Raw genomic sequence first — 17,951 nt, forward strand, 5'->3', positions numbered from 1 at the left:
TGCAATTTTTTTTTTGTCTTTAGTGTTCTGCAGCTTCATTATTTATTTGAAATGAGTCTCATTTTATTTATCTGGCTTTGTATAAGTTGTATTTCCTATTCTATGGATTCCTGATCTGGAAAATTCTAAGCCACCATTTTGAATATTGTCTTTCATTCTTTTTGAGTCTATTCTTCTGGGACTTTAATTATACAAGTGGTAGGCCTTGTCATCCTGTTCTCCATGTTTCTTAAGAAGTATTTTACACTTCTAATTATACTGTCCCCCTGGTTTGCATTCTGGACAATTTATTTAGATGTATTGTGCAAATTCACCATTTCTTTCCTTAAGTGAGCATAACCTGCTCTTTAATCCATTGAATGTTTAATTTCAACCACCACACTTCCATTTCCATACATTCTATTTGTTTTTTTCAAAACTGTTCCTTTTTAGTATTCTCCTGTGACTTTTTCTCTTTTTAAAAATTTCATGTTCTATTTCCTTAAATATTTCATATATCATTACTAAATACCTGGGGTCTTGGAGGCCTATATGTATTATCTTTTTCTGATCATTTCACCACACAACCCCTTGTTTCTTTGTGTGTTTGGTGGTTAGGATTGAGTGTTCTTACTTAATTGAACTTAATTTGTGAGAATCTTGAGGACCTAAATTGTAACTGTCCTCTGGCACAGATTTGAATTTTCTTCTGTAAATAGCCAGGGATCATTTCTAACCTGAATAACTTTAATTTGCTTTTGTCACAGGTTTATTGTAAACATTTTATTCATTGTATTCGCCAAGTTGTAGTCTTGGTTTTCATTCCCAGGGCAGGCCTAACTTTCCCCTTTGCTCACCTGTGCTTATTGTTCAGGTTTCAACTTCATTCTTTCTCTTTAACCACTTTTGCCTTGGAGATTTCCCTAATTTTCTCACAGGACAGCCACGTTTTTAAAATAGTTTGTTGTATTTTGGTGGGATGGATTTTTAAGAGTCCCTAGTAAATCGTATTGTGATAAGCAAAGTCCTCAAAAGTATATTGTTTTATAGGGTTGAACAACACAGATATCTTATTTCTAAAAAACGTTCATATAATATAGCAGTTCTTATACAGTATGTATTTCGGGGGATACTTTATACATGTGTGTTTCATGACCCAAAGGTTGCAAACAAACAAACAAAAAAAGGGTAATTGGACAGCCATATCAAATGAGTCCTGAACAAGCACTCAAAAAAATATTGTGGAACTGAAGATCAAGAATGCCTTCAAGAATACATTAAGTATGACATTTCATCACTTTTAGAAGTTGTAAAAAAAAAAAAATCAATCTGAGCTTATTGCTGCATATTATAAAGACAGTATAATAAGAGGGTAGAAATTGAAATCATATTGTTTGGTTTAAATAACCACCTAGCACTAAATAGCTGTGTGACTATGCCTCAGTTTCCTCTACTGTAACATGGACAAAATAGTGCCTGCAATACAAGGATATTTTAAGAAATAAATGAAATAGTGCATGTAAATAGCTTATATCATTGCCTCACACATAAATTTTAGCCCTATATAAATGTTAACAAGTAAGTATTATTATTTCTTTACAATAACATCAATAATTTTTTATTATTACGGTATCATTAATGAAGTGCCTCAAACACATTTATCCAGCAACAATTCAAGAAAAAAACATTTGCTGGCTTATATCAATTATATATGCTTCCATCAAACATATGGGGGAGTGCCAATTTTCATAGTTCCTATAAGAATATGAATGCTTTCTATTCAGAGATGTTGGAATACGATGGTACACTGAGTTGATCAGGAGTAAAATGGTTGCATCCAATACAAGCTGCATCACTTGGCAGGGAAGCTATAGTGGTGAATTAAATATGGAAGGCAAGATGTAGTTCTCAACCTCAAGTCTAGCTATTATACCTCTAAAGATTTAATTTACATATATATGCACATTGTTTTTAATATTCTAAATCTAATGTTCATTATGAGATTTCATTCTGGAAAAAAAGAGTTAGCTTTCCTGTGTTTTCTCCATGAAAGTACTACTTTCACTTGAAATTAGATATTCCTAAAAAATTAACTTAAAACACTCCCCAATAATGCAATTAACATTTGTTTTATATTTTTCCCTAAAAGTGCAATTTAAAAAATCAATGTGCATTTTCCCCTCCTTCTAAAAAAAGCATTATAAACAGCCTATATTCCAAATAGGCCTTTACTTGACAGGTATATCAGTCTTATTTTATGTTTTAAAATAAAATTTTAATAAAACAAAATATAAAAATGATAGCATTAAATGCTATTTAATGTTATAACAGTATTAAATACTATTTAATATTATTTATTTAACTATTAAAGTAGGCTGCCATAGATTCTGACTTTTTGATTGTACTTCATCTCTATTTGAGTCTTAGCCCATTTAAACAGATTCGCCTACTCAACTCAACATTTTTCAACATATTATAATATCCTGTATATTTTTGTGACATAGAAAACTAGGAGATTTAATCATTTGAAAAAAAGTTGAAAAGCTTATGAATGTCTTCTTGTTCAGAGTTCTATTTCATTCAACATTAATGGATACTCAAGCTATACAAGTCAGGGATCTCTTTAACACAGGTTTCACTAAACTCAAAAATCTTTACTTTTTCCTAAGTATTCAACTTTGTCTCAAGTCCCTAAAATGAGATTAGATTAGACAAACCTAACTTAAGTCTCCATGTTTTCCAGGGGAGTGACAGTTAGGTACTATGAAAACAAGACTAATTTTCTCAGAGTAAACAAGCACATGCAGGTCTCACACATTCCCACTAAACACCTTGCTTAGGGGTGTTTAACCTTAAGAAAAGGCAATGCTTCACCATACTTAATTACTACTTTCTAGAAACTCCTGATGACTTCAGCTTTAGGAATAATTGGAAAATATTTTAATTTGGAAAAAATCCTTAAAAATATATTTCTGTATTCTCATACATATTCCTGTAGTGGAACAGGAAAATAAAATCAAAAAATTAATACTAGTCACCAAAGTCTGTCAGAATATAGAAATTACGTGATCTACTTTTCAGTTTTCCATTAAAATTATTTTCTTTGGTAACTAAATGTAAAAATGTAAAAATTTTCCCCAAGTGCCAAAAACAAACTTATTATAGCTACTTTGTGGAAAGTAAGTTTATTGTAATAATTACAAGACAGATATTTTAGAAAGAAATCTAGAATGACAGTAAAATTAATCAAAATAATTTTTCTAGTATTACCAAATCCAATTAAAAAAGTGCTATCAATGAAAATAGGAGAACATGATATACTGTGCTCTGGCACAAACAATTCATCATCTTAACATTCAATATGCGTTGCTATTAGTTGAACTTTTTATGACCATGAAACTTGTGAAAATGGGAAACTATCCTTTGAGGAACAAACTAGAATATCCCAAAGGATGTGCAGGTGCTGATTATTAAACTATTTCAGCTTAAGTTGCTATTTGTTGTAAAATCAGTCTCAGGTAAAACAACAAATTACTTATTAACCCATCAGGGATGTAACATTACTGGCCCTTCTTAACTTTGCTATGAGTTTCTTTGCAATCTCTTCCACACTTCGTAAAATTTTCAAGTAAATGAGATACTTCAACCTATTCACATTTCTTTAATAGATAAACTATAAGATGTTTGTAATAAAGTTTTTCCCAAAGTATAATTTGATTTCCCATTGTGTGTTCTCTTCCCTTTTGTTCAGAAGTGATATATAATAAAAATATTATTTTTATCTCCCAATTACAAAGCTAAATACAAGCACAAGTCGCTATGCACAAGATGGCAGCCATAGTGTGCTTAAAGGTAGGCTTGCTGATAAGGCAGCAGTTTTTTGAGTTGCTGCTAAACACATATTCAAGGGAAACATCCAACTAAAGTCCCACTAGTCTCATATGAACCTAATTTATTTATCTTTTTTTTTTTTTTTTTTTTTTTTTGTGAGACGGAGTCTTGCTCTGTCACCAGGCTAGAGTGCAGTGGTGCGATCTCGGCTCACTGCGATCTCGGCTCACTGCAACCTCCGCCTCCTGGGTTCAAGCGATTCCCCTGCCTCAGCCTCCCAAGTAGCTGGGACTACAGGTGTGCACCACCATGCCTGGCTAATATTTTTTTGTATTTTAGTAGAGACAGGGTTTCACCATGTTGTCCAGGATGGTCTCGATCTCCTGACCTCGTGATCCACCCACTCGGCCTCCCAAAGTGCTGGGATTACAGGCCTGAGCCACCAGGCCTAGCCATATGAACCTAATTATGTTTAAAATGTAATATAAAAAATAGCCTTAAGTTAACATGTATCCTCTCCTTCTATCTCTCCGTTTCCTCTTGTCTCTATGTGAGGGTGTATGAGAATAATCTAGAAAAGGCCACTGTATTTGATGTACAAAGAACATACCATTTTATTCATTTTTTTTTGCGGTATTCTAGGTTAATGTCACCTTTTTAATTACATGAGTTAATATATCTTATTATTATGTATTAGTTATTAAGTTGATTTCTTTTCCCTATATTATCAATTTATTTTTATTCTGACTACCGTATTAGAATAATCTAGGCATTACCTTTTGCTACGTTATTTCAGGGAACAAACAAAATACTGAAAATGTGGAAAAGAAATAAAAATTAGCAGTTATTAGCAGTCATACAGAACCTGGCAGTCAAATCCAGTTAATTATCCCATTTAGCAATGCATAGTAAGAAAAATCTTACCAAGAAAGAAAAGTAAGCCAATTAGTAAAGGTCTGTTTTTACTGTGAAGAACTTAAACAGTAAAGACTAGGAGAACCTATCAAAATTAAATTATTTTTCAAAGTTGCAAACTCAAAATATTCAGCACCTGAAATTGATCTAATTCCTTAAATAAACAGATACTAAAGGATAATAAGAAAAACAGTCTTATAGTTAGCATATTTATTTTGTTCTAGGTTTGTGGCATTTAGCTCCAAGTTTGATCTCAGAATAACAAAGGTGCTAATGAAGACATAAGTCTTATGTGAAAAGACTCCAAATACAATTTTCAAGTTGTAAGCCCACCAAATTAAGCAAGGATAGAAGATGCTTCCTACTAAAATTGCAAAAGCTGGCTCAACACTCGACCATAGGACTTGTACATGATTTTCCTTCCTCTAACACATATAATGAGTCAATCTACAAGACTTAGGAGCACACAGGAAATGCTTAGTGCTTTGACATTCCTTTTGATGATCTAGTTGGTCCACATAGTAGTCAGCACAAATGGCATTTAGAGTTGACAAGGATCAAATTTGTGTAATCTAAATGATTTGGCAAAATGAGTTTTGTTCTGGCTGTCCTCCCTATCAAAAACAATTCTACACTAAAAATACCCTCTGACTGGATGATTTCATTTTTGTTTGGCACTTCACTACTTTAGTCTGAGAATTCAGTAGAATAATAAATTATATTTGATCAACAGATGCAGCAAGATTAACTGAGTTATAATTGATTTTATATTTGTTCACAACATAGATTTCAATTTTATAAACCAAAAATTGACTTAAAGTCGGCAAACAGCACAAATGACAAATCTTTATCTAGATGAAACATAAATTTAACAAAATTGTAGAAATACTACAAAGCCAGAGCTATACATGTGAAACAGGTAGCTATTTATTTATTTCACAGTATTCTATATGGGAGCATAAAAATAAAAAAGGATAAAATACAGTATCAATCCTATTATAATGAGATTGAAAATGTAAAAATTACTGTACTTCTATTATTTGTACATGGCTAACTTGTTTTGAGGGTATATGTATGTTATGTAATTTGATCTTCAAAAAGTAACATCCCTAAGAGATGCAGGCTGTTATTATCAGAAAACTGAGGCTCAGTAAGGTTAAGCAATTTGCCTATACACGTATCACTAATAATCTACAGAGACCGGACTCAACTCCAAGATGCTCTGATGCCAGAACTTGCATCTCAACTACTGCTGTCTTCCCACTAGAACGGCAAACAGCAAAACATCACTATTAATAACAAATGAATTGGCTGAGGCCTATCATAGGCAGGTTTCATCAATCACTTAAGATTTGAAGAAATCAGGAGTAATCACGTCTCTCTTTGAGTGTCATCACAGGCAATTAAGATGGGAGTTATATATAGGAAATTAAGTTACGGGAGAAAGAGACCGGATTTTATGAACTAGAAAATAATAACTACAAAGTTTGGCACATATGTCTGTCTATACCCATATACAAAAAAGAGAACACCAATATAATGCTTCTCCACTTTTTGTGTGCAATAATAATCTTTTTTAAGGCAGGGATTTTTTTGTTGCCCTCTAAATCTTAACCTCAAAGTGGGGTTTCCAGATATTCAAGGTCTTAGAAACTATGAGTAAGAAAGAAGTGTAGTGGCCTTTTTCAGTACTTTAAAATCCCATCGGGAAATGTTCATGTGCTCAAAAATAAGCCACAGAAATAAAAATGTATTCTATATGAGAATAGGTGATATTGCAAACTCAGAGAGTCCACATAACAGCTACATATGTCTAACTAAAACAGAAAAATGACACATTTATTTATTTTATTTTATTATTATTATACTTTAAGTTTTAGGGTACATGTGCACAATGTGCAGGTTAGTTACATATGTATACATGTACCATGCTGGTGTGCTGCACCCATTAACTCGTCATTTAGCATTAGGTATATCTCCTAATGCTATCCCTCCCCTCTCCCCCCACCCCACAACAGTCCCCAGAGTGTGATGTTCCCCTTCCTGTGTCCATGTGTTCTCATTGTTCAATTCCCACCTATGAGTGAGAATATGCGGTGTTTGGTTTTTTGTCCCTGCGATAGTTTACTGAGAATATGATTTCCAATTTCATCCATGTCCCTACAAAGGATATGAACTCATCATTTTTTATGGCTGCATAGTATTCCATGGTGTATATGTGCCACATTTTCTTAATCCAGTCTATCATTGTTGGACATTTGGGTTGGTTCCAAGTCTTTGCTATTGTGAATAGTGCCGCAATAAACATATGTGTGCATGTGTCTTTATAGCAGCATGATTTATAGTCCTTTGGGTATATACCCAGTAATGGGATGGCTGGGTCAAATGGTATTTCTAGTTCTAGATCCCTGAGGAATCGCCACACTGACTTCCACAATGGTTGAACTAGTTTACAGTCCCACCAACAGTGTAAAAGTGTTCCTATTTCTCCACATCCTCTCCAGCACCTTTTGTTTCCTGACTTTTTAATAATTGCCATTATAACTGGTGTGAGATGGTATCTCATTGTGGTTTTGATTTGCATTTCTCTGATGGCCAGTGATGATGAGCATTTTTTCACGTGTCTTTTGGCTGCATAAATGTCTTCTTTTGAGAAGTGTCTGTTCATATCCTTGAAGGCTGGTTCAATATATGCAAATCAATAAATGTAATCCAGCATATAAAGAGAACCAAAGAGAAAAACCACATGATTATCTCAATAGATGCAGAAAAGGTCTTTGAAAAAATTCAACAACCTTCATGCTAAAAACTCCCAATAAATTAGGTATTGATGGGACATATCTCAAAATAATAAGAGTTATCTATGACAAACCCACAGCCAATATCATACTGAATGGGCAAAAACTGGAAGCATTCTCTTTGAAAACTGGCACAAGACAGGGATGCCCTCTCTCACCACTCCTATTCAACATAGTATTGCAAGTTCTGGCCAGAGCAATTAGGCAGGAGAAGGAAATAAAGGGTATTCCATTAGGAAAAGAGGGAGTCAAATTGTCCCTGTTTGAAGATGACATAATTGTATATCTAGAAAACCCCATTGTCTCAGTCCCAAATCTCCTTAAGCTGATAAGCAACTTCAGCAAAGTCTCAGGATACAAAATCAATGTACAAAAATCACAAGCATTCTTATACACCAATAACAGACAAACAGAGAGCCAAATCATGAGTGAACTCCCATTCACAACTGCTTCAAAGAGAATAAAATACCTAGGAATCCAACTTACAAGGGATGTGAAGGACCTCTTCAAGGAGAACTACAAACCACTGCTCAAGGAAATTAAAGAGGATACAAACAAATGGAAGAACATTCCATGCTCATGGGTAGGAAGAATCAATATTGTGAAAATGGCCATATTGCCCAAGGTAATTTACAGATTCAATGCCATCCCCATCAAGCTACCAATGACTTTCTTCACAGAATTGGAAAAAACTACTTTAAAGTTCATATGGAACCAAAAAAGAGCCCGCATTGCCAAGTCAATCCTAAGCCAAAAGAACAAAGCTGGAGGCATCACGCTACCTGACTTCAAACTATATTACAAGGCTACAGTAACCAAAACAGCATGGTACTGGTACCAAAACAGAGATATAGATCAATGGAACAGAACAGAACCCTCAGAAATAACGCCACATATCTACAACTATCTGATCTTTGACAAACCTGAGAAAAACAAGCAATGGGGAAAGGATTCTCTATTTAATAAATGGTGCTGGGAAAACTGGCTAGCCATATGGAGAAAGCTGAAACTGGATCCCTTCCTTACACCTTATACAAAAATTAATTCAAGATGGAATAAAGACTTAAATGTTACACCTAAAACCATAAAAACCCTAGAAGAAAACCTAGGCAAGACCATTCAGGACATAGGCATGGGCAAGGACTTCATGTCTAAAACACCAAAAGCAATGGCAACAAAAGCCAAAATTGACAAATGGGATCTAATTAAACTGAAGAGCTTCTGCACAGCAAAAGAAACTACCATCAGAGTGAACAGGCCACCTACAAAATGGGAGAAAATTTTCGCAACCTACTCATCTGACAAAGGGCTGATAACCAGAATCTACAATGAACTCAAACAAATTTACAAGAAAAAAACAAACAACCCCATCAAAAACTGGGCGAAGGATAAAAATGACACATTTTTAATAAGTATAATTTGGTAGAAAAACTATTTTGAAATAGATTACCTGTAAGGAGTTCTGTAACAAAATGGTGTGAAGAGGATGAAAGCATTAGTAAGAATTTCTTTAAGATGAGACGTTAAGCAAAACAAATAAGATGTCAGATGAAATTTGCTTAAGGAGATAAGAGTGTTGTACTTTGCTAATAATTTTGGATAAAGAAAGAGAATAGTAAAAGAACTTTCAGCAAAGTTGGGCTAATGGATTAATTAGTACAGGCTTCCACCTGTACCAATTAGGAGAAGCATCACCTGGATAACAGAGCATTAAAGAAGAGACCATGTAGTTTGGGTTACGTGAGAAAAAGCAATTAGATCAAAATCCTCTAATATGAATGGAAAGTGGGAACCGTACATACATTATGCTTCAAAGCCACAGTGACCAATGAAAGGCAGAAAAATTAGTTTTAAACTCAAAGGAGAAACATGAACACGCTACTGCTGTTGGATAGCTTAAGGAGGATGAGGTTGCTCACAAGATCCAACAAAAATTCCATGAGCTCAATTCATCCTGTAGAAGCATGATATCATTTGCTAATAACAAATAGATTGGTTAATAGCATGCAATGAATCTAAAACCAGTCACAAATAGAAAACAGTGATTATTGCTATACAACACTACATGAATAAAGGTATGAACTTCACTTGGTATAAAGCTTGATGCCTGATACGCCACCAATTTACTCAGCATATAGTATGAGGTCAGATATTTCCACCTAGTACCTCCAATCTGAAATTTTGTCTTCACTCAAGTCTTACAGTAAGTAAAAATCTATTACGGAAAGATGCTGACCCTCTACCCTTCACCTTATCCTTCACCCCAGCAACGAGGCTTTACATTAATAGTCCTCTAATTTTAAAAGAACACATTTCATGTTTTGAAATAGAAGCAGATCTGAAAACATTCTTCTATCATGAACCCATCAATGTAAATAGACAATTATTATACCCAAGGAGTATGAAAATAAAGTATGCCCTGTGCTGACTCTCTCTAGTAAGTTATCAAAAGCACTCTTAAAAATTACAACCTTGGCTTTTCTTGCAAACTCTCTGAGCAGCAATGTACCTGAAGCTGTTAAAGAACAGGCCTTGGAGTCAGGCAGGCTTCCATTCAGTCTTAGCCCTACCAACTCTGAAGCTTCTCTGCAAAGACATGGAGCTTCTCTACCCTGCAGTTATCTCAGCTGTCACATTCTGGACCTCAAAAAAAAAAACACCGTAAAGACGAGGTGGGACACTCCATGCAAAGCACTGGGCACTGGATCTAGTAAGAAGTAACTGTTCAAACCATGACAGTTGTTTTGGTTTTGTTCTGTTGATCATGGTAACAAAAATAAAGCTAAACAAAATTACAATGCAAACTTACTCCCTATTTCTTGGGAAACTGATCAGTAGTTCAAAATAGAACCATTCCCAATGAGCACATTATCTAGAGTCGATTGTTTAAAAAAAAAATTAATTCCCAGTTGAGAATTCTCAAGTAGAAGAGAAGTGAGTTAAACTGCTGTCAAAATAAACAGCTGTTCCTCAGAGAAGCTACAAGATTTTGAAACTTTTCCCCCTTGGTCTACATGGCTTGAGGCAGCAGTCTGGAACAGATGTTCCTTCTTTAGCTATTGTAACAAGGCTCTCATAGAGCAAACAAAAAAATGAACTCGAAGGGCTGTAGCTATACAAATTAGTCATGAGATTCTAGAAACACTGAGGAGAGACTGTATGAGTTAGTCAAAGGTATATAGCAAAAAGCTTTTAAACCCAGCCTTTAACTACTTAAGTTTAAATCCCAAGACAATCTTAAACTATACATATTTTAGATCAATTATTTACAAACCAAACGATTGTTCCAAAAAAAGGCCACTTTTTCTTTTCTTCTATTGGGAGAGGGGTTAGGTTTCAAGCTAGTCCCGTTTGACACAGCAATAGCAGTTATGCATTTAATAGATGTTAACGCAGGTCAGCCATATATGGTATAGACTGTGGAGCCAGACAGCCTGGAAAGAATCTTAGCTCCTTGGCAGCTATGTAATGATAGGCAAGTCAGGATCTCTCTATACCTGTTCCCTCATCTGAAAAATGGGAATAATAACAGTACACATACCACATCTGGTTGCTACTATAAGGATTAAATGATTAAATATAGCTCCAGACGCATGGTTAGCTCTATATATGTTAGCTATTAAATCACCCATTGATCATTTGTTACTCAACAAATTTATCTATTGTATGCCATGAATTGCACTAGAGACAGAAAGATAAATATGACAGACACGGATCTTACTAAAGGAAGAAATGTCTGAACAGAGATTAGAGGGATGAGTATGATAATTTAGCCAGGCAGAGTATGGAGAAAGTGCTCCAAACATAGGAAACAGTAAGTACAGTGGTCTGAACTTGAGAGAAAACATTCCATGGAAAACTGCCAATGGGGGAGTAGGTATGGAGTGAAGACAGTGGTTCCAATCCCCGATATGTAATACAAAAATTAGCCTTCACTTTATGATAAAAGCTCATTCATGACCAGAAGTATACCTAAATGCCAGTGGATGAATAAACAATGGAAACATTTTAACAGTACTTTTTAAGAAGAAAATTTTTGTCTATTAACGGGGATTTCCAGAACAAGATCTTCAACAAATAAAACTCTACATCTTTCTTTAGCTACAGATCTAATATTTCCATAGTGACTCATTCACATTAACCTGGTTTTCAAAGTTGAATAATACGGAATTAAAGAGCAACCTAAGAGATCAGAAGACCCTGACAAAACGAGACATTTATTTGTCAGGAGTTTTTGCCAATATTACTACTCTGGACTTCAAAGCGATATATTTTGTCTAAAATTTAAACAATATAACCATATTTACCCCCAAACAAGAAAAATAGAAGAGAATAAAGTACCTGTACAAAACCTCACAACCTTGTTACAATCACTTCCCTTCCAGCCTTCATGCTTATTTTTCTCCTAAATAAAATTTCTTCTATATACTATTGTTTAGATTTAATACATTTTAATATTTAATGTTACCAATTTTAATTTAGTGCAGTGTACACATGAATGTGTGTGTGGTGGTAGTGACTTCTAGGACCCCATGAGAACTCTGAAACAAAGTAGCGCTGTCACTCTGTTACCCACTTTTTGGAACCCTTTTCCCATTCAAACACTTTCTCTCTCTGCCCACTATTTGCCCACATGAAATGCCAAGTTACCCACAGAATGCCAAAACCCTCTAATCCTTTTAGATCTATTAACCTCTATTATATGCATAACTGCTACTGCTGTGTCAAACAGGACTAGCTTGAAATCTAACCCCTCTCCCAATAGAAAAAAAGAAAAAGTGGTCATTTTTTGGAACAATAATTTGGTTTGTAAATAATTGATCTAAAATATGTATACTTTACATAGTTGGGATCTGGATTCAAATCCCAACTGGATCACTTACAAACAATATGGCATTGATCTCATTTGGAAACCCTCCAAACGTCAGTATTCTAATTTGTGAAATGGAACACAAACTGTAGAATACAAGAGGCAGCATGACATAATGTTTAAGAGTTAGGGCCCTTAAAGAAGGCTTTAGAGAAGATTATATGGGTTTAAATTCTAGTTCGACCATTTTATAGCAGCATAACACTGAGCTGGATATGTTCCTTCTCTGTGCCTCAGCTTCTTTATCTGCCATAGAAGAACTGTGTGGCTTGTCTGACATACTATATGTAAGGCATTTAGAAGAATGCCTGGCTTATAGAAAATACTTAGAATAGAAGGGTATTATTACTTCATATATCCATTTTATACTTGATGGATAATTGTGTCCGAGGTCCCCAAGACACCCTCACGTTTGATAATTTGCTGGAAGGGCTCATAGAACTCAGAAAAGCCATTATATTCACTGTGATGGTTTATTACAAACACTATTAAAATGAAAAATGTGCAAAGGGCAGACTTCAGGAGAAACCAGATCCAAGTTTCCCATTGCCCTCTCTCAGTGGAGTCCAACAGACAATGCTTCATCATCCCCAAAACAATATGTGACAACATGTACAAAGTATTGCAAACCTGGGAAGCTTCTGTGAGTCTTGGTGTCAAAGATTTTATTGAGAGTCAGTCACTTTAGCATAGACTGCCTGGAAGACTAATTTTAGCTATTCTATCTCCAGCTCAGTAAGAGGTCAAATGGAGACAGTGTGGCCCAGGGCCCCAGGTAAACAAAACAGGTGTTCACCATAAATCACATCATTACCATATCTATATAGGTTGGTCCAAGGCCCCAGGTATATAAAACACCCTTATCAGACAGGATATTTCTAGGTCTCTTAGTAGCCAGTCAGGGGCCAGTGTTCTTTGGAATATGAAGGTTTTGAGCACCCCAAGCCTGCTGAATTAACCCTTTACTGTATAATAATTTATTGAGCAACTACCATGTGCCAGGAGCTATGATAAACATTAAATATATATTATCTCATTTAATACTTAAAACATTTTTATGGGGAAGGAATTCACATTACTTTTTTAAAACCAGTGTGGAAACTGAGGCTCAAGGTTAAATAAGTCTTCAGACACATAACTCATATGAAATTCAAGTCTAGCTCTCTCAGACTGCAAAGTCTTTACTATTTCCACTAAGCCATATTGCTTCACAAAACATTACAAAATTTAAAATAATATATTGCGAAGTATGTGACACATACAGGTATATCATAAATATATTTATTAACCAAATTCATTTCTGACAATGAAAAATAATTTACAGAATTGCTTTGAATTTGTGGAGAAAATAAATTAGAACTGTGACCAAATGTGTATTTTTCCTGTAAATTAGTTTTCCTTTAAAATAGTGTTTTTATGAAAAGGCTCTCTAATCCTAACTAAATAATTATAACCAAGTCCAACGACCTCAGCAATAAAGTTTTCTTGAGATTAAAAAGAACCAGTTCTTTAAATTCAACCTTCTTTTTCTTCGCACCTCAAAACTTTTTAATCGCCACAAACAATTGCTAAAATACAGAAATGACTTACCCATCTATTAAGAATAACAATTTTTCATTGTAGAAGTATATCACCAGTTTCCCTAGGGAGGCGACAATGCCTTCTCACTTTAATATGTGTGTAGTTCTTTTCTTCCCCCCACCTAATCAGCTAATATTTTTGAAAAGATATTTTTAATGCCTAAATGAAAGGATTCCACATCAAAGACCTGATCTCCCTATTAAAGTATCCTAAAGGAAACCCTACGAATGTAAAACCTATTCAAAGGCAAATTGCGTGTAGCTTATTGTACAATGCATTAAGGAAAAAAAGCCTTACAAAAGCTGCATGGAATTTGGTAAAATTATATCACAAAAATACAAATTGATCTTGAAGTATAAAGAAACAAATTCATAGCCAAAAACTTATTACAGAAGTGCTCTGTAATCAGCCAGCAAGGGAGTCTTTATGAAGAACTTCAGAATTTGTCACTTTTTCAATCAAAATGTCTAATTACAGCTTAATGTTGGAAAGGCCAAAAGGAGAACAAACCATACATTTTTCAATAGATTTTTAAATCTGAAATTTTATAGCTTACTTTCAAAATCAGAAAAGATAGGTTTTCCTACAGCAACAAGAGTAGAACGATGTAATGAGATAATAGATAAGATAGTACAAATAAAAAAACTTTCTAAAAAACAATTTTTTTACCATACCATGAATGTGGTTCTGAAGTTATTCAGGTCAGTAAGAAAGTCTTCCACAGACACCTTCTTCACATCAATGGCATAGTATCCCATTATACTCTGGTATAACTTTTCCATGTTTTCGTGTAACTTCGAAAGTGTCTCATATTGTTCTTTTGCACTGATAACAAATCTGTATACTATAGTTAAGGTATTCTGAAATTTACAAAGTAATGCTTTGGGGGCAGGGGGAACTCTGTAAATCCAATGTTTTAGTCTAATAGCCACCATTACTATATTTCCAAAATTCTAAAATTACTTCTAATAGTTGACCATTCTTAAAGTCAGTCTATACTGCATAGCAACAAAATCTTAAATTCAATTTCCAATTAACTTTGGGAAATCATCAGAAAAGATTTATATATTTAATATTTCTCTTTAACAAGTTTAAAAAATCTTTCTTCCAACTTACTATAATAATATACGCAGATCATACAATATGATTTAAAATTATAGTTCAGTAGTTGCAGCTGAGTAATTGCAATGATATTGAAATCAACAGTACAAGCATTAAACACAACACTTAAATTGGACATCTTGGGATCAATTTCTAGCTCCTATACTTAGTAATAGTGTGCCTGTGGGCAAGTGCCTTCATGTCTCTGTGCTTCAATTTCCTCATCTGTAAAATGGGCCAACAATAATATCACCAACTCACAGGGCTATTGAGAGGACTAAATGAGTTAACACATGCAAAGTTCTCAGAAAAGTGGGCATTTAGTAGCACACAAAAATACTTGTTATTATCATCCCTCACTTATTTTAAACTTTAAGGTTCTAAAAGCAAACAAAATAAAATTTTAAGAGTTAAACTGAAAATTTCTTCCATTATCTAACCAAATTAGTGTTCTAACTTCTCTTAGAAAACTAGTATATAATTTCTTTATGCATTAGATTATTAAAAATTATGATCACACACACAGGCACACACATATAGAAACGCTCTTCTCTCACTCATGACAATATATTTCAAAACACACTGAAATTAAGAAGATGAATTTAATGTGAATGTGACAGCCACTGACATTAGAAAACATTTTCTAAATAAACAATGAAATTTTCTTTCTTGTGTGGCAAATTGCTAATGCAGTCAGATATAACATCACTATACCACATCCAGAAAAAAGGATTCTTTTAGAGCATCACTCATAATTGCCTATGGCTCCTTTAAATTAACATTTAACGAAATGGAACATAGTTAAATTTGTAGAAGTCCTTTTACTAACTTTGACTAGCCATTAGCAAAATTTAAAACAAATAAAAAACAGTATTCAGGCAGGCCAAGAGAAAGAAGCTAAAAATGGAATTTTTATATCTAAAATTTTTTTTGGCCCACAATTTCAAAAAGATATGGTTCTTCTGGCCAGAACTTACATCAGCAGAGGATGAAATAAGGAAACTGATGCAGGCCCTTTTCTTTGAGAAAAATAATGAAAGACCAAGGAAAAAAGAGACAGCACTACTGCCAGGTAGGGAGTAAATGTAGATTAACATATGAAAGAATTCTAATTCTTCATCATCATCTTCATCTAAAAGAAAATGCAAATGTAGTTAGCTGTCCTTGTGCAAACTGTTAAACTCCAACTTCTGTATTCGTCAAGAGCTTTGGAAAAATACGTGAGATAGTCAACAAAATAAACATTTCATAAAATTCATTATAAAAATATTGATATAAGCCCAATTACTTGATGTTTTGGGAAATCTATTTTGTTTTCCTTTACCAACACTGAGGCCAAATTCTCATGAATTTCTACTAGAATCACTGTCATCTTCCCATTTGAGAGGTAGATAACGACCAGATCTGTGTTTACATGCATTGAACCACAAGTGTTAAGTGTTGGCCAACTATGACTTGGAATTCTACTCCTGGTATGCCAGTATTGCTCATTACCAAACCACCTACCACAAATATATCCCACATTTATTTTTAGGTCATACTGCCTTTATTACAGTTCTGTCACTGAGGATGCCCATAACTTCCATTAACACACTTTATAAGGATCAGCATCATTCAGTCCTATGTGTCTAATATATTTCATAGACTTTCTTAAGTACACAGGATCCAGCAAGCCATTCAGTAAGTGTTATCTGAGTTCCACTGTATTCTAGGCACTAGGAAAAACAGTAGCTAACAAGTCAGGCAAGGTCCCTGCTGTCATGAAACATTTTAGAGTATGGAGACAGATAATAAACAAATGAATCAGATTTTTAACATAGTAATAAGTATGATGTAGAAAAAAAAATTTGATATTATGTAGAGTGACAGAGGTTAGGTAGTTAAAGTCTTGGCTAAGAAAGTGAGATTGACTAAAACAACAGAGGCTTGACTGTTAAAGAGCAGTGAGCTGTCCATTGGGTAGTACTCCCTTGTAAGTAAGACTTCAGAAAATGAAAAGATTATTATAAATTTGGGGACTCAGAGAGAATTAAGAACATCACATTTAATGCTAGTTTTAAAAGTCTGCTAAGAAGGAATTAAGTGGAACACAGGCAAGAAAGAAAGAACAGAAGAAGAAAAGGAGAAGAAAGTGAGAAGACTAATTCAAGAGAAGAAAAATCTGCTACAATAAATCACCCAATTGCCCCACTTCCCACTCTTACAACTGGGCCGTGTATTATACAAGTTTACATTTCATCCATTCCAATCTTCTATTTTACTTCCTAGTCGCCACAGTTCAAAGTTCAACATACTAAATTCCTTTATCTGAAAAATGCTGTACATTATGCAGTGTAGAATATAGATATAAGTAAATCTTTCTCTCAATGAATTTACTGGGCTGGCTTTAGCATCTACCCAGTGATTTCAGAAGTTTCTAAAGCATTGCTATACAGAATAACACACAAAAAAAGTGTGAAAATAAAGTGGGATTTCAATGAACAAATTTAAAGAATATAACATGGAAAGGAGTCAAGTAACTTGTCACATAAGTTGTAATAAATACAGAAATATATAAATGTCTAGCAAAATAAGTTTTTCTGAAAGACTCAGGAGAGGGAGTAGGAAGAAAATAGAAAGGCAAGTGCTCACGCAAGAAGAATTTCAAGTGCAATGCTCCAAATTCTATTTGTTATTCTCCTTAAAATAAGACATATCACAGAATTTAAAGATCATGAGAAAGGAACAAGCACTACATGAAACAAATCCTGGCATATTCTTAATTTTCTCACCGATAAAAATTTAGTAAGTACGTACACCTCACATATAATAGCTTGCATGTAACAATACTGATATACATTGAATTTGGTTTCACATTTTTCAAGCAAGTAGTTACT

General features: G+C 34.1%; 1 protein-coding gene across 7 annotated transcripts in view; it reads right to left on the reverse strand.

Moving 5' to 3' along the window:
- DIAPH3 (diaphanous related formin 3) overlaps positions 1–17,951 on the reverse strand; it is a 490,541-nt gene that overhangs the window by 151,353 nt on the left and 321,237 nt on the right. For all 7 annotated transcript variants that reach the window (XM_055360754.2, XM_055360755.2, XM_055360758.2 and 4 more), the window contains one exon: positions 14,649–14,812. In XM_055360754.2, the coding sequence (XP_055216729.2) occupies positions 14,649–14,812 (164 nt within the window). The remainder of the gene's footprint in view (positions 1–14,648; positions 14,813–17,951) is intronic.

This window comes from Gorilla gorilla, chromosome 14, assembly GCF_029281585.2.
Source record: "Gorilla gorilla gorilla isolate KB3781 chromosome 14, NHGRI_mGorGor1-v2.1_pri, whole genome shotgun sequence".
Taxonomy (NCBI): domain Eukaryota; kingdom Metazoa; phylum Chordata; class Mammalia; order Primates; family Hominidae; genus Gorilla; species Gorilla gorilla.